Genomic DNA, 18,537 nt, shown 5'->3' with positions numbered 1-18,537 from the left:
AAGACTAGTTTAGTTTTATCCAAGTTAAATTTAAAGGTTTGCATCAGCCAAAAAGGAATTGGGAGAAGATGATTTACGAATAAAAGAGATTTTAAATGAACAATCATATGATTAAGTTAACCAAGACAGGGCAGTACCACTAATACAGATCTGGTGCAGAGTCTAGAGTGGAGGAGGGTGATTAACAAGAACCAGAGCAAAGAAATGTTGCCTTAGATCTGAGAAGGTCAATGTATATTTCCGTTCTGTGTTTCAGTAAAAACCAGATTGAAGAGGGCCAAGTTTGAGTTAAGACATTCTGTGGGAAGGGAGAGGTTAAACAGTTCAGCCAATTTAGGGGCCAAAGATTCTAAAAAGTAGACAGGTAGTAGAAGAAAATGTTGAGATAAGGCAACTTTATCTATACTAACAGAGCTCAGAAAAGTAAGGGAAGGGGGTTATTGGCAGATGGTGTGGAAGAAATTTAGAGGTATCACATCTGATCATGCTGATCTTTTTTCAAAGAAGGTCACTTTGTCGTGATTAGAGAAAACAGAAGACTGTAAGCCATAGTTTGTACTTATTATGTATGATAAAGTATATATATATTTGTGTGTATCTATATATAAAAAAAGCATTGCATAACATGTTGGTATTTTAACACTCTACATCCTTCTTTCACTGAATTGGGGAAAGTTATTACTATTACTACTATACTCTTATAGACAGGCAATAGCATATGACTTAAGTACTTTGCCAGACATGAGCCATTTACCCTAATTCACGTCCAAAGGCATGCCAGGCCAGGAAAATAATATCCCACAACCATCTATTGCCTGTCCAATCATTTGCCAAATTTAGGTTTAACCTGTGTAATGTTTAAATTTTCGCCATTTATTGAATTCGATACAAATGATTGAAATAAAAAAACATGAACAGGAATCCAATGTATTTTATTGTTTATTACTATATTTTATTATGATTGTTACTTAGTAAAATAGTGAAACTGACACAAAGCAGGCCTTGTTTTGCAAGCTGAGATCTACATCAAAGCAATTTCCTCACCGGTATGTCACATTCTTTCAATTAAGATCTCAGTTGTGTTGCAAAGCTCTTCAAAGACAGTGTCACCTCCTGCAGGATCATGCAGGGTAGCACTATCATCACTAAGAAACGATGGCTCTCTTAATTATATCTATACCTCCAAGTAAGGATGGTTTACAGCAAGGTGAAATGATGCTATTCATATTAAAAGTTATTTTCACACACACTTTCAAAGTAACACTGTCTATGCCAGCACTGAAGGGTAAAGTTTTGTTACTGTCATCTCCACACATCAGGAGTCGCTTTTAAGCATGCCAGATGCAAGGGTTTGAAGGGTATGAAGACTGAAGTTCTCGTATAATGGATTGAACTACACACATGCATAGCATGTATATTCTCTTTGACCCTTTAAGAGGTTGTAGAAGAACCGCCAATCTCCTCCACAGTATGCAATGTTTGTTACATATACACAGCACACATTCGGTCTGAAATACATTTGGGAGAGCATAATTTACACACAGGTGAATCTATCTATGTACCTGCCAATTTTCATCCCAGGATTAAAGTACAATTAAATGATAGCTGAATGACATTTAGTTTAATAGTACTGTGTATTATAAGCGCTCACTTTAGGATGTTCTTTTCATTATTGTTTATGATTTGGTATAACTCAGTTCTGATGTCCCGCAGTCTATTTGCCACTACATACTGTCTACATGAATTTCAGTGGTCTCTTTATGGCTTTTTTCAGGGGAAAAAACGTAATGCATTTAAAAACAGCCACTTGTAGACTCCATTAAAACTCCAGTAACTCAAGTTTCAATGTTGAAAATATAAATTTTTTTCCACCTTACTATGGGTTAACATAATCATCTTTGCTCATCACAGAGGTGGGAGATATAATATTTATAAATTTATACATACATAAATAAAGCTGTGACTGTGAGGTTTCAAAGATATGTAAGTTGATTTACTAAAGGACTAACAAAGTTTTAGTCACTCTGCAAGAGATTACACACTTAGCTTTGGGCATTAAGGTGAAGTTATGCTAACTTTAGCAAACCATTCATATACAACCAATAATATAAAATCAGTGTTCATTATATAAACCTTCAAGCTTTTACCAATATCTTTTATCATATACTTTGCTTTTAAGGCCAAATTCCAGCTTGTTTGGTTTTTTGGGTTGTGGTTTGGATAATGTCTCCAATCCAGAACCATACCGAATAAACCCTGCCGCGTGTACACTATTATGACTGCTACAGGAACATTACACTGTAAGGTCCACTGAAGCAGGACTAATATGAATGGTTCTATACATGCTTTATAGCTTTGCATAATATGCTTTACAGGATCACAAAAGGTGAAGTTAAATGTAGCCACACAAACAGGGTTCATTTGTTAGATGATAATATCTGCAAGTATGTGAAACTAGCAGTAACACTTATGTTTTATTACCAATTAAAAACTGGAAATGGTTTGAAATAAAGTACTAACATTTTGGAATCATGTAATCATGGCTGTGTTTACAACTCATCCTGTAAAACTACGTTGGCTGCTAGCTGTCTGGCTGTGATGATGATCAAAAGGGAAAGTAGTGTTGATTCAAAAGTCAGCAATGAAAGCCCCCCATATAACTGCCCACTGAATAAAATTTTCTTTGAAATAAAACCAGCTCTTCTAAAATCTGTAAAAAAAAAATCTAGATACACCCTGTCAGTTCCCACTGTCATGTTCCAGCCCATTTTCTAAGTTCAACTACATATCAGAGGTATGTCATAGTTAGTGCAAACAGTTTCAAAAAAAAATTAAACATAAATCAAAAGTTGCTGTTTTTTCAACTATTACCCCTTAATTCCATGTATGGTTGTCATTCTAGCATCTCTTCCTCATGGTCTATGATCAGGTCTTCTCTGTTCCCCACAAAACCAGTTCATACTCTCCGCCTTTATAATGCTTGACCCAAAAAATTCCATTTGAATAAAATATTTTTTCATTGGCCAGTAATTCAAATGTGTCACACATTAAAACAGTAACAACAAATGTGTCACAAATTCTTGTGAAGCTGAAAACTAAATTAAACCATGAATTGGCACACATTTGCTAGTCAGTATATAATATTGGGGAGATCAGTGTATCATAATTTCTTCTTAATAAGTATATTGTAAAAAATCCAACAAAACAGCAGGTAAACAATGATGAATGTTATACTACTGTTCACAGAGTAGAACACAGTAACTGGTTAAACTAGAAAGATTAAAAGTTACTAAATAAGCATCAGATAGCTTTAGGGGTAGCTCTGTTTCTGCTAATATTAGTATAAAGATTTTTGAACAATTTTTTAAAATTTCTTTTGAACCCTAAGAGTTTATAGACATTTTTTTTTATTTGAAAAAAAAGAATTTATTTATAAAAAAAATCATACAACAATAGAGTGTGCTTTATTGCTTTTGGGATGTAGAGCATACTAGGCTTTATAATAAAAGTTAAGCGCTTTATGTGATTTGTTAGCTACCTTTATCTCACTAAAAATGCATATGAGCTTTAGAAGCTAGCAAAGTGTGCCCCTCCAATGACACACTAAAAACAGATAAAATTGTAAAGTCCGCTAGAGACATAGCAACTCAGTGCTATTCAGAATACCTGCAGTTACTGTCTTGAAAATTGCTGGCTGCAAATAGTAAATATTAAATATTTTATGCATTAGTTCATATTTACCTGGGCTGAACAAACTAAGAAAACAAAAAGCTTTAAAACTGAACCCTTGGGCATAGATATTACAATGTGTCCATATATATCTACAATATGTTTAGAGTATTTTTCCCGATCAAAAAAAACAGGTACTTAAATCAGAGAGAGATTTATGTATGTACGTTATCATTTTTAGTACTGTATGTCTACACAAAATGTTATTTATTTTTTTTTTAGCTCTGGACAAACTGTGGAAGGATAAGGTCCCCTGTAAAGTTTTTATTGCTGTCTGTGTCACTGCTCTCGTACTCGTACTGGTGACCTGTAAATTTTTAATAATTGTTTATAGAAAACATTACCTAGTAGGGGTTTAACCCATCCCTATGCTATCGAAAAAAAACATATCTTTCTTGATATCCTTTAAAAATAGGTCTTCATTTGGTAAAGATATTGCTGCTTATACATTTATTGTATATAAGTATGGGTGTTGCCATTCTTATTCCTTCTTTTCTTCTGGGTTCTGATCTTTGTCATCTGGATTGCCTGGTCCAGGATAATGTCCATTCAGTCCCAGCATACCTGTGGGATGCCAGGATACCTGGGGCATCCTGGCATTGTACACTGAGCTGCGCACATTTTCTAAACTGAAGAGGCAATCAGGCAAATGTGACATGCTTAAACGCAATTTTTTCTTACTTTTCCCCTCTAATAACTCTAATTGTTCTAGAAATATTCTCTACAATTGTTTAGTATATTTGCTAGTGATAATTTGCTATGCAGTTGTAGGTACATGTTTAAATGTGTTTTATTAAATGTGTATCATTATAGGAAATATCAATACCAATTATTATATATATATATATATATATATATATATATGCAGATTACAATAGGAAGTTTTGCAATGGTTTTGAATGTTATCATTCTTCTTGAAAGAAAAACGCCAACAATTTATTTTCATTCTATACTTTAGGAGGCATCAACAGGCTAAACAAGTGATATGCAAGCTTCCTGGCCTGGAGCCCAAATATATTTTGGCAGCATTCTATAACTTGTTTTTCTGCATATAGTTTCTGACTTTAATTATTATATTCATGTAATTTTAACATATCCTGCAGCATGTTAGAGCTGTTAGTTTATAATCTAATGTCCTTTTCCACAGTCATACGATTACTGCACACAAACAAGAACATAAAAACTCCATAGAGATAGTGATTCTAGTGAAAAACAGCCAAGGACCCTGTACATTAAAGAGAAAAATGCATCTTAATTATCCTAATTAGGTTTCACTGTCAATGTTTACCTGGAATCCAATTACAGAATTTTTAAGTTTTGTTCTTTTTTTACATTGATTTGCAGCTGAAGTATGCATATCAGCTGTCCCTCTTTGGTCAAGGACAAAAGAATGTAAAAATGCCCCAGAAACAGTTTTCACTTACCATACGTAGATTGTATAGTGTAAAGTCATACCACAGTCACACAAATCCTACCTCAACCTGTTTAGTCTGTTAATATTAAACATTGCCCCTTTAAGGGTTTGAAGAAAATTATGGCTGTCAGGTAATTCTGTATTGTTGACAATAACCATGATGAAGACAATAGTCCAAATAATACTGAGGTGTGTATCTACAATCAATTAGCTATTTGAATGATGCAATATTCTCACAAAAGGCACATATTACATGCTTACAAAAATTTGATTTATCTTTATGCAAGGGTATTTTTATTTTTTTAAGTTCATTGGCAAACAAACAAAACATTAATTTTGCAGAATCAAAGGGCTCTATTTACAAAACAGGGAATCTAATTCACTTTCAATCAGAATCAATTACTGCCATTGAAACATATGAACCTGCAAGATTTGTTTAAAGGAATGTCTGATTCCCTGTTTTATAAACAGAGCCCAAAATGTATTTGGAAGGTATTAAAAACCAACCAACCAGTTTTACAAATCAAACCCCTATATTTGTTTATTTAGGATGTTTGGTATTTTTAAATAAAAGACAGATGTAAAAACATGGCATGTTTTACCATTGGAAATTGTATTTAAAAAAAGTTTTGAAATTATGCAAACTATTATAATTGCTAAGAACTTAATATAGCAAATAGAAAAAAAAAAACAGATTTCATAGTACAGCTAGTCAAAATCCTAAACCAGGGCAAACTCTCAGAAACATTTTGTATGTGTTTTAACTGCCCTACAACTGAACTCCTAGCATTTTCCTAGAAACTGCATCAAAGATGCATCAACAAGGGCTTATTCTAAAAACTGCTACGCACCTAAATTTAAAGGTAAAATCACTAGGCCTATTCTGGCTGGATGACAGCCTGTCAGCTGGTGGGCAACTGCCCCCAATATGCTCATCCAAGATGTATGGGTGTTGGAGTAGTTTTTACAAGAGTCAGCGTTCAGTCACCGCTCTCAGCTCCCCATGTTTATTCACCTTGGACAGCTGTCAGGAAGATGTTGTTGCTTGCAGCATCCACCCACTAGCTGCAGTTGCCTGTGTGAACTTAGCATAAAGCATTAGGATATAAACTGAGCCTGATATAACAGCCAAGAGATATTCATGGGCCAGTGCAAAAAAAATATTGTATATGTATAGAACTATGATTTAGATCGAAGTTTACCAACCAAGGTTCTGTGGGACCCAAGGGTTCCTCCAGAGGCTCCAGGGGTTTCTTGAGGACAGGAAATTTGAACCTTCAGGTCCGTTACCATTGACACCAATTATCTTTTTGGCTACCTGTAAGAGCAATTCTTCACACTATTCACCAGTGTACTATGCCTAGTGGATATAGTAGGGGTTTCCTTGTTCTGTATGCCTCAGCCAGATTAATATATCTGAAAATAAATTTACCATCTGCTGGTGTAATGCTTAGTAATGTAAGAAAATCTTGCAGGAAAACTGGCAGCTGCTGTAATTTCCTAACATGTAAAATACACATACACACAGTGAGCTGGTAATTACAGGCATAGAAAATCATGACTGCCTGATCCAATACTGACACTATTTGCTCACTCTGCAGCAGGCTGCATGTGTAAGTGTTTCTGGCCAGGCCCCGTTACTATGGATACTGTGGTTCCTTTCAATACTACTCCTAGCTCCCCCTACTGTCACCATGGACACTCAGAGACGCTTTTCACATTAGCAGGTACAGTGAAGCTCATCAGTACAACTCCAGCATAACAAAACCTTTTAAACACCAGACCCCTGGCTGAAGCCGATGTCCACGGGGGGAACTTTTACTACCGGTGTTGCATCACGGTATGTGAGATCTGACAATCAACAAATAAAAGTACAGGGCAAGCTGCACCGTATTATCAACTGTTTACTGGCAAGCTTGTAATTTCACTAAATTAAACTCAATGTATTTATGTAGCACAACCAGAGGTATGTCAGGTTGCATAGTAACAAACTCCTATGTTAAAGAGAAAAATAATAGGTATTTTTTATTATCTGCAGGTGCTCACACTCATACTTGCTCACATTCATAGTTATCTGCAGGCCACACATTACTTACATTTATATTTAACCCAATGTCCCTCAGTTATCCCAGAGAGGGAACTAGTGATTGTTTTCTCCTTGATAAAGCAGTGATATCGCTCATGTTTAATATGTCAATAATAAAAATTCACTTGTCTATAAAAATATGGGACTTGTCTAGGTCAGAGGAGGGAGCTGTTTTAATTTTGCAGCAAAAAATGTGAAAAAACATATGATGAAGGACATGAGATTGATGAATTTGTATCTTAATAAGTCACATCAAACAATTGGGTCTGTAATTGTAAGATCGAGAAGAAACCTGGTTGGTAAAGAGCAGGCTGCCATCCATTGCTATTCTGAGATTAATATTTCCCTGGTCAAAGTAACTTATTTATTGTGGTGTTAAATTGAACTGAAGTTCAGAGATGGTTGTAAACTGGAACATATGATGGATTTGGCAGAAAAAAAAGTAAAAACCTAATCCTAGATATAGATGAGGCTTATCCTGCCAAATGGAAAAGTCATGTTGGTGGAGTTCATCCTATTTAATAGTGGTGGAATATGTAGAGAGATCCGGGACTGCTTGTTTATTCTGGTATGTAAGTAATTAAACATTATTCCAAAAACTAATATTTCAAATTTATTGTACCTAGAAAAAAAACTTATAGTATTATTCTAATTTTTTTTTTATATTTATTGTCTTTCTCCTGTTTATCACATTATTAGAAGCCTACGCAAAATAATATGATTGACCTACAGATAATTAAGTGGCCATGTGATGAACATGATTAGCCTACAGGTAACAAATATGAGTGACCTACACATACCGAACATGAGTAGCCTACACAAAAAGAATGCGAGTGACCTACAAATAACAAACATGAGTGCTTTACACCTAACAAATAAGAGCGGCCTACAAACATAATCTCATACCAACAAAAGAAAAGAAATTATACCAAGGCAAGAGAATTGTATGCCCAAACATCAACAATTTGAGGCCCTTTCTAGGTACAAAGGCTCATAACTAGCTGATTCTGCCAATGTAGGCCAAATATCAGAAAGAATTTATGTAATGCTTAAATTTGGAAACAGAAATTAAACAGTCATTTGATTTAGTTAGACATTATTATTCTTTACTATAAGCTCTACAAATAAAAGCTTCATAAATGTTGCATTTATGTTTAAGACTAGAGGTTTTTTTTTGTGTTCTGCCTGTGTATAAAATATTGTAGTGTGCTTTAAAAAATCCTGGAAAAAGGAGCTGAGATCTGATCATCTTATTGATAAGTGTTACTTTCCAACAGATTGACATTAGGGACAATGGTGGACAGAAAGTGGGACAAAGGAAAGTCAATTGTCAATGGACAGCACATGAGAGCCATGAGATACCAAATGGATTCAGAATATCAGGTAATATCATTAAAGGTGTCATAAAATACATTATGGGCTCTATTTATAAAATGCTTTATCATCACACAATCTGTTTCTGGCCCTAACTCAATTCTTCCACCTTTGAATCTGTACTATACATAAAAAAATTAACAATAGTAATATTGCAGAAGGACAATCGCCTGTCCTTTTCTGCAGTAACCTCCTGCCTGAATCACAAAAGTTTTAAGTGGGACTTTAGTTCCACTTTATTGATGTATTCCTTTCTTTCTTTGTTCTAAAAATATGTGTTTACTTATTCCCCCTCAATACCTCATATACTTGCCCTAAGTCCTAGCCATGTAGTTTACTACAGATAGTTTAACTTTGCAGCTGCTCTAATGCCCTCTTGTGTTAAACCAGAAATAGTAAAAATCCCCAACAGCCTCCCAGACAGTTTGCATAAGCAACTTTTCCAGAAGAATATATATATAATGTGTTAGATAGACATGTGGGGGGTATTACCTAGTATTACTACTAGGATGAACCCAGCAGAAATTTGTTTTGCAGAGAACTTCTAGGTTCCTCTGCTGGTTATTTACAGTTTGTGTTTTGGGATGGTTTTACAGAGAATTCACAAGAGCAGGGTAGGGCACATTGCCAATTCACATTTTCCTGAGGCCCGGAGGTCTACATAGCACACCTTCTGCTAAACTACAATCACTGTAGGTTAGATTATCGGTGGACCAGTCTGTGTTTTCATGAGAGAGAAGCATTTGTTTATAGATGCCAGGAGGTTGTACATTTTGGTTAGACTGTTTTTTCGATGGTCATCAACCCCTGCAGACTGGAAGACTGTTTTGTTTGCCAATTGCTTTACTAAATACAGCAGGAGCCCTAAAGCGAAGCTAATGTATGGAGTTGCCTTTGTGCCATTCTACCATTTGACGCTTATCCCTTACATTTTATATATTTATAACTGTATATTGGCACTTTTCTGCTTTGGGCATAAAGTGTCTCAATAGAAATGTAAATTACAGGTATCCATGGCAGATGTAAAAATGTACATACTCTGCTTACCATAAAACCACTAAAATGCTGGACTTTTGCAGTCTAATGCTTCCAGTTCATCATTGACCCAACGCCACAAAACACTGGTGTCAAAGAGGTCATCATAGATATAAGATGATTGTTGTCAGATCCTACTGATCTCTATTCACCTAGGAAGGGTTTAGAGTTTTGGCACCAGCAGATACTACTGGCTATTATTATTTAATCATTTAAAGCTGAGTAAACAGTGGCTTTCCCATCAGACATTAAGCCAAAAAATGTATATATGTGATCATGGTTGTTTATTTTCATTGGCAATTCGTGTTATATATACTTCACTTTTATATTTCTCTCTTTTTTTCTATTCTAATACTTCTAATGACTACCATTTGGTTTGCTAAAGCTTAATATAGCAGATTGTATATGTAATAAAAAAAGATTTATATATCTTCCCTGGGGTCTACAGATTAAATTGAATGGCATGGGGAAAGAAGACATACAGCAAATATAAAGAGATATGTTGGGGAATTTGGCAGTGCAGATGCTGCCAATGATATCTAGACAGATGTATAGATCTGAGGGAGAAACAGATGGCACAGTAAAGTCAGGCTGAGCTCCCACTTGAGTTTTTTTTTCCATATAGTCCTGAATTATTTCTGCATCTGGTGATAATGATATAGTCACTGAGCTCAGGAATCACACCTGTTTTGCAGGCCTATTTACGTCACCAGGAACAGGAGAGAGAGCAGGCTGAGCGTTTAAGACAGAAACAAGCCGCATCCAGACATAGCTCTCAGCATGGCACATCGATCTATTCTGCTCGAAGTTATAACAAGCCATGGCAGACTGGGATGACCACAAAAGAAAAGGTAGGGATACAACTAATTTGTGAATACTAACATGTAAATGACACATAGGGCTATAAAAGGCCATAAAATAAATAGGAAATGTCATCACCTGCTAGAGAACCTCCCTAACTGTGGAACAGGAATGGAAAGAGTCTAAAAGGATCCCTAACTTTGTGAATGATCCCAGCAGGTATCAATTGTGTGAGTACTAGATTGTTACAGTTGCAAGAAAATCTGTGTTGAAAAGCTTAAAATTTATTTTCACTTTATGTGCCTGAGATGATAAAGGGAAATCTTCAAAGTCAGAAAAATTTCCCAATTAGACAGTTGTTACAGTTGCTCCATTGGAAGGTCGAATCTGATTCTGGTGACTTACTGTCTCAGTGATAATGGTCCCTATGACAAACAGTAAAACATGTTGGAGGAAATTGAAAATTGAATAGAAATTTACCAAGCTAGGAGCTAGAGAAGCATTTAATGCTTGGAGGTTGCTGTAGAATACTTCTGTTGAGTTCCATGAAGAAATAGACCATTATCTGCGTGTCTTTTGTGAAATTTGTGATCAATTTGTTAGGGATTGGGGGGTTCCATCTTTATGGCATGAGCTGTGTGAAACTTCATTCCATTAGCTGAGAAATAGGTGACGTGAACCATATATCAAAGTCTGTTGACAAGTGGGTGAAAAAATATGCAAGTCCTGTTGCCAGCTGTACCCACAGTTGTTGGTTTCTCTTTTCTAGTATTTCTAGTGAAATTGCATGAGGGCCAAATAAAAACATTTATGTGGATTGAAGGCACCCTGTGGTCTTTTATTCTACTCATTCTTCTCCTGGGTAAGTTCAATGACAGCTCTGTGTTAGCATTTACACAACTCTAAGGACCTTTCTTTCACTCCCCACTTAGCAACATTCCACTGTGAGTAGCAGGCAAAAAAAATATCCCAAAATACTAGATTTTGTTTGGTGAGCAAGTTAAAGAACCACCTACTGTCAAGCTAACCAGTTACATTGCCCTGAATTGGCAAAGTACAGCTTTGCTTCAAGATGGACTGATCCAAAGGAAAGTAACAGCTGATACATTTTCTGCTTTGTTTTGCTTTTATGTAGTAACCTGAAGCATTATAAAAGAAACTGTAGCATCACATAGTCAAATGAAGTATGTCCCTGGACCTCTTGAAATTTAAACTTTCACACCTAATTGCTATTCTAGTTGCAACCTAATAAAATTAATTCTTTGCCCTAACTATGGCTTTGTCGTTTTTTCCTCCCCTAAAAGTGAGTTTTATTTTTGAAATGGTTATCAGTTTTCTGTTCATAGATTTTTTTTTTATCAAATAGGTCAATCACAGAAAGTATCTGATGGATTATTGTTATTTTTATTGAGGGGTCCATATAATAGGAGGCTTGGGAATAAGAACAAGTGGGAACAAAAACCTCTTTTATTGACCACCGTTTTCTTAGTGAGAGATCCAACGATTATAGTGCATCATATTTATTTTATTCACAGATTATATTTATCTCTAAATATTTGATTTAAATCTAGCAGGATTCTAGAAAGTGTATTACAAATAATGAATTTTATCAGCTAAGATTAAATACACCCTGTTTAAGCTGATTGTATATTTTTAAAATGTGCTGATTCATCACAGGTCCATTACAGCATGTCAGAACGCAAATAAAAATAATTTACAGTGCGTGACTCTGGTCTGCAGTCTGCAAAAAGAGAATAAGCCATCCTCCATGACCCTGTGTCAACACCATAAAATATAGCAATATCCATAATAAAGCTACAAATGTAAAATGCATCATAAAATTGTACTATATTGTGACAGCTAAGCAATGGTGACGTGTTTAAATGAAGTCCTAACGTGAAAGTTGAAAATTTGAAGTGGCTCCAGGGGAATTTGGATAACAGGAATTAGGATAGAGCCTGCCATTTTTTTGTTCTAGATTTTAAACTACTTCTTGAACTATTTTGACACCTGGAAGTAAAATAGTTCCCTAAACAAGACCACATACAGTAGAAGTTCTAATCTATCTTGTCCCAATGAAACAACAGATATTGTAAGTAATAAAAACCTTTTAAGATTTTGCACCAAAAGTAAAAAAAAAAGATTATTTTAGACAGTGAAAGTAAAATAGTTTTTTTGGCAATTTTTAGTTTAAAATGGGTCTGATGATAAATGTGCTTGTAAAAGTCAACGAAGTCCCCCCCCCCCCAATGAGCAAATAAGATGGTTTAAATAACATGAATGTTGTCCATTAAATGTTCTACAAACGTGTTGCCAGAGCCCCATGATAATTTGCCCGGTCACTTTTATTTAGGGGACCCATTCACAAATATAAGCTCCACACTCCTATGGAAGTGCTTTTATGTTGTGTGTCACCATGAGTTGTGTAAGGGCAGCTCATTCATTTGGATGAACTGCACACTTTACCACAGCAATCCAAAGATTGGACCTGCACTATTTTCAGCAGCTAAACATCAGCACGCTATATATACCTGAACTGCAATGTATAAATTGTATGAGTCCCTTTATTTATTTACCTTTTTATATGTTTCTCAGACCTCTGTATCTAAGCCAAGCAGCTAAGCAAAAGTGTCCGTTTGCAGGGGTTTTAAGAAACCAATAAAACAAGGGGCTTAAAATTGCATGGTTTTATTTTTTTTGGTTAAACCCAATTTTCCAAAAAGGAGAAAAAAAACCCACTAATGTAACCACTTAAAGATGTTATTTTTAGCTAGGCTTTAATTTATTTTCTGATTACTTAAAGCAAAACAATGCGTTAATATAAAAATAACCTATCCACAGGATGAAAACTGATTTCACTGCACAGTGCTGTCATACAGATAAGTAAAAAATAAAACTGTTACAGGAAATTCTTAATAATTGATATTAACATGACTGTGACATTTCTGTAGGAAATCTATAATTTCTTATTAGTAAAAACAGTAAGCAACTAAGAGATATATGTATATATAAGAAAAAAAAAGGGAACATGGAATCTGGTAATGTAATACATTGTGAACACAATACTTAAATAATGATCAGTGCAACAGACTAAAATAGGCAGTGAACTTGTTTTGGACAGTGATGTTTTGGCTGATTATAATAAATTATTTATAGCTATGTAACTTCATTAATATGTTCCAGTGTATGTGAAAGATTGTGCTATGGACAAATTCCCTCTCACACAGATGATGTTGCCTAAAGCACCGAATACAGCAGCTGACCTTGCTAAGTTTCAGGGCTATTAAGAAGATAGCTGCAATTATTGGGAGGTAGCTATTAAGGGAGATTGCTGCAAAAACTGAGGCTTCTAAATTTAAAAAAGAAAGTATATTTTAGTATATTATCATTGCAGTGTTTTACATAAGTTTAATATGTGAAGTGGCTTTCACATTTTTATATGCTTGCATATTATTATTTTTAACGTTTTAAAAGTATCCATAGAAAAAAAAGATATTTTTAGTTTTATAATAATTCATAAACAGCTAGAACTTCTGACCTTGTCACTAGTATAATCAAACTAGGATCGAGGTGGGTCTGCAAAAAATGACAATACCTATTCAGTGGGTGGCAATTCCATTCTTCACTCTACCACAATATTCTAACTCTTCGTGTGTCCCTGATACCAGGCACATTATACTTTCACATATGCCTGAAATGTGATTTATTATTATTGATTATTTTTTTCTGCCATTCAGATTCCTGTAAAACTGGAAGATAAGAATGGCCACATGGAACGTCAGTACACCAGCACTGTGTCCAAACTGCCCTCTATAAAAAAGAACAACGAACCAATAAGAAACAAATCTGTATTATATTCTAGTACACTAAACATAATACAGAAATCAAACACAGGTAAGATGAATATTGAACCACTGCTACCCTAAGAGAAATTTCTAATGTATACAACTATGTACTGTACTTAAAATACGCCAGTATTTCTTTGTTCCTGGTGATAATATGAAGACAACCGGCACATATGGAAACGCACACAAATGCATTATCTTTTGTAGTCATTCAGTCCTTATAGGTGGTTGCATTCTGATACAAAATGTACAAAAGTGAAACACCAAAATTTAGGGTCACTGTTCAAAAGAAACAAAGTGTCCTAAGATAGAATAAAAATGATACCCAATGTTGTTATTTATTGTTTTGTTTTTGGAGAAAACTCAACTTAAAGGTGAACTCAAGGCAAACAGCTATATGCAGTAGAAATGCAAATTTGTGAACTCTTATTTGGCAAGGGATTCATTATTCTGTCCAGTCCTGATTCATACACTTTTAACAGAAAGCGCAGGCAGGACTGTGGCATCACTTTTAGCTTTAAAGTTAAAGCAATCCTGTCACATTGCTTATTCATGCAAATTAACAGGTTTTATTTATAGCGCTCCTGCTTTGCTACTAATACTAACCTTCCCTGGATTTACCATTTAGACTCCTTGGAAAAATCCAATATGGTTTATGGGGAGTATATGGGGTCCCCTTCAAAATGCTATATCATGCATGCGGCTATGTGGGATAGGTGGAATCTCTACATAACAGCAACATGCATCCTTATACCTAGAATTGTTGGGTTTGCTTGGTGAATACAGAGATACAGTTTTGATGAAGACTGATATTGCTTACATATGGTTTCTACATAGGGCTGAAGCGTACGAAAGTGCCTTTAGGGAAAGATAAGATTTTCATACTGATAAATTATCATTTCTGCACAAGTAACATTACTATTAGTTGCAATGCTGCAGTTGGTGAAATTTGTAAATTTGGCTAATGACTATTGACCCACTGGTGTTACAGATCTTAGCATGTGCATCAAATATTTAATTTTTTAGGTGTCAAGGGTCGCAGGGGCCATTCAGAACAGTGGAATAATACGAGCATCTTAAATTAATCTAGGTTTCATTTTTTTATGCTGCTAGTTTCTCAACCATGTATTACAGTGGAAAGGAAAAGAGTACATGCACGACAGCCTTCCTCAAAGCCCAATGTCAAACATTTTAGAGATGCCAAAGGGAAGAATGACAGAGAATTCAAGTGGCAAGACAAATCCAATAACCCAAAGAAAGAGGGTATGTCTTAGTTTAGCTTGTCTAGCAGTTTTGTCGTTTTATCTTATTGTGGTCTGTGTTTCTAAGCACTTTTTACTACCTTGTATATCAAAACATCTATTCATATAAGAACGTATAAGATTTACATGTGATTTTGAAGTGAATGTTAACCTAAGGAATAAAATTTGTAAAACAGACGTTCATTAGAAAAATTGTGAAAATGAAAGTTTTGAAATGCACACGCATTATTTGCACATATGGCTGACATTACCTGGCAGAGAATCTGCATACTTGCAAACTATGAACAGTTTACCTTTCACTGTAATGTATAACTAGTATTAGTGTTTTGGTAAAAACTTTTTCTAACAACTATTTTTGTTCTGTTCAGATAAGATTCAAAAACACAGGTTTACAGAACAAGAGAAAACAACCACAAATGAAAATCAGCCCTCTAATTTGGAAGAAAACATGAGAAGTCCCAACAACCAAGTCTTGACCATATCTACATCATCACCTGAATTAAATAGAGACCTTCAAACCAATTCAGAACCAATGGATTTGAGGCTGTCTCCAATCCAAACAAGTGATAATAGCTGTATTGGAGTTCCAGGAATAAATACTGAAGATATAGAAAACAATGCAGAGTCATCTATTAATTATGATCAATATGAAAACGAGTCACTTTCAGATAGTGTAAGTAGTGTATCTTTGCCTCTAAGCCCCGCATCTGATGGGGAACAACGTACTGAACATAATGATTGGAGAAACAGCTTGTTAGAGTTAGGTGAAGAATCCAGCAGTGACAGTGAAACAGAGGAGTTTCCAGTCATTCACAGAATAAACCATGACATCCATGCAGAGACTACAAGAAACAGGTTGGACATTACAAGTTCTTTGAGAAACTCTTACAATCTGCCGCCCATAACATCACCTAGAAGTGTGGAGTTAAGGACTTCACTTCCACAAGTTGCTGAAAATTCCCAAAATAGTGGTCCAGTTTCTTTTCTTAATTTGAGGGATATGATTGAACTTCGAAGGATTGGTGTTGCAATAGCACCCCAAACTCAAGAACATAACAGGTCATCTCTTGTGGAAGAGACAGTGCTACCTCTTGATAATAATTCAAATACCAGAAATGTACAGAATCATCACTCACTTCCCCAAACAACATTTAGATCGGAAGAAAGTAGAAACAGGACAACACCTTGTGATGAAACCTCTTCCAACTCGCATGTTCCTTCTCTAGGACCAAGCATGGCTTCTGCAGCACCCTCCATTTCAATTTTGCATGATAATCTTGATTTGATCATCCATACAGTCTCCATGCAGAGACAATCTGAAAGGATTATCAGCATGGCATCAGATCATGTGAAGCCCACACCAGACCCAGAAAAGCTTAAAAAGATTCAGGAAAGGTGAGCTAGCTTGATATATCAGTGTCATTTTTAAAGGAACAGCTGTCAAACTAAACATACTTATAATTAAAGGGGGTTTCCCCAGGGGAATGTAAAGTAAACCTTTCCAAACATTCCCCATGTAGACACATGGAGTCCAACACCTTGCATTTCACAACAAACAGGACCTCTGAAGTCAAATTTCTCTTGCTACAGCTTATGTTGGTGATGCTTAAAAATGTGATCCATTGAGATATAATGGCATTCTTTGGAATTTTATATATCTTACACATTACATCTAAAGTGTACCTAAACTCAGAATTTTCACTTTACATAAAAGGGTAGACAAACATTTTATGTAAGGTAAAAATTTTTTTTTTTAGGTGCAGCACCGCCCCTTAATTTTTGATCGCCTAGGCCAGGGGTGGGCAAACTTTTTCACTCAGGGGCCACAATCTGATCTAAAATTTGGCAGACGAGCTGGGCTGATTGGAGAATGGGCGGGGTTACGCCATCATGATGCCACTGAACATGACGTCATGATGGCATAACCCACCCACTCCCCCATCACAGATCTCAGCGTGCGATGGGAGAGTGGGTTGTTCCACACACTTCCCCGAGCCTGGGATTTGTACAGGGGACATGGTCCTTCTCCTGACCCCGCTAGGGGGGACATTGGCCAGAGCCGCGGACCACCGCCTGTTTTATCCGGCCCATTGAACTGTCTCTCTACTTCAGCAGAGTAATGTTTGGAAAGGTTTACTTTACTTTACTGTTTGTTTTCGGTGCACATCTTCCATTGCAATGAATGATGTCTTACCACAAGGTCACACGTCCCACTGATTCTCACTCTAACCCTACCTATCCCTTATTTACCCTTTCTGAGTATGTACAGAATACTCGAGTATGAAATACTTTGTATCAAAGACCAAAGCTTCCTACACTAGCAAGAAAAAAAAAAGTCTTTGAAGTCAAAACCCTGGAGTCTGAGAGAGACTCATACTGAACAATGACCCGTGTTGCAGCACATATAAATATTTTAAAACTAAAAAACACAAATGTACAACTTATGACTTCAGTGGGTTGTTCAATGTTTCATTGAGCAGTATTAAAAAACTCCTTTATTTACATGTGCAGTTCTACAGTGTTAATCTGCATTTCTCTCCACATGTCCAGTTTATTAGAGGAAGACTCAGAAGATGAAGGAGATCTGTGCAGGATCTGCCTTACAGGAGATGACACCACAGAAAATCAACTTTTAGCACCTTGCAGATGTACGGGGAGCTTAAAATATGTACACAAAGAATGCATGAAGAAATGGTTGCTCAGTAAAATTAAATCAGGTGAGGACAGAACACAAAGTAAAATTAAAGATAATAACATGCAAAAGAGCTAAAAATTAAGTCTCAATATCACTACTCACAGAATCAGTGCCAAAATTAAATATAAAATCAGACATAGCTGTTACTAATTGTATGTGCTCCGATTTACTTTAGTGCACAAAAAACTGGATGCACCTCCAAATGACCCCTACCCTGTTTCCCCTATGATAAGGCACTGTCTTATATTTTTTGAAATGCCAAAATATGCCCTAGGTCTTATTTTCAGGGGGATGTC

At 35.7% G+C, this 18,537-nt stretch overlaps 1 protein-coding gene and 1 long non-coding RNA gene across 4 annotated transcripts in view; one reads left to right on the top strand and one right to left on the bottom strand.

Annotated features, from left to right (window-relative positions):
* Positions 1-18,537, bottom strand: part of LOC140333153 (uncharacterized) — a 43,016-nt gene that overhangs the window by 10,264 nt on the left and 14,215 nt on the right. The window lies entirely within an intron of this gene.
* MARCHF10 (membrane associated ring-CH-type finger 10) overlaps positions 1-18,537 on the top strand; it is a 47,337-nt gene that overhangs the window by 17,128 nt on the left and 11,672 nt on the right. The window contains exons 1-7 of one of the 3 annotated variants that reach the window (XM_072414614.1): positions 6,849-6,983; positions 8,507-8,612; positions 10,334-10,489; positions 14,177-14,333; positions 15,419-15,547; positions 15,915-16,941; positions 18,097-18,263. In XM_072414614.1, coding sequence (XP_072270715.1) covers positions 6,943-6,983; positions 8,507-8,612; positions 10,334-10,489; positions 14,177-14,333; positions 15,419-15,547; positions 15,915-16,941; positions 18,097-18,263 — 1,783 coding nt within the window. In that variant the 5' untranslated portion in view covers positions 6,849-6,942. Of the gene's footprint in view, positions 1-6,848; positions 6,984-8,506; positions 8,613-10,333; positions 10,490-14,176; positions 14,334-15,397; positions 15,548-15,914; positions 16,942-18,096; positions 18,264-18,537 lie in introns of those variants that run through there. The other 2 variants (XM_072414613.1, XM_072414615.1) reach the window with 2 other exon arrangements.

The sequence above is a fragment of the Pyxicephalus adspersus genome, chromosome 6 (assembly GCF_032062135.1).
Source record: "Pyxicephalus adspersus chromosome 6, UCB_Pads_2.0, whole genome shotgun sequence".
Taxonomy (NCBI): domain Eukaryota; kingdom Metazoa; phylum Chordata; class Amphibia; order Anura; family Pyxicephalidae; genus Pyxicephalus; species Pyxicephalus adspersus.
The sequence above is the reverse complement of the archived record's forward strand: the minus strand, read 5'-3'. Positions and strand labels throughout refer to the sequence as shown.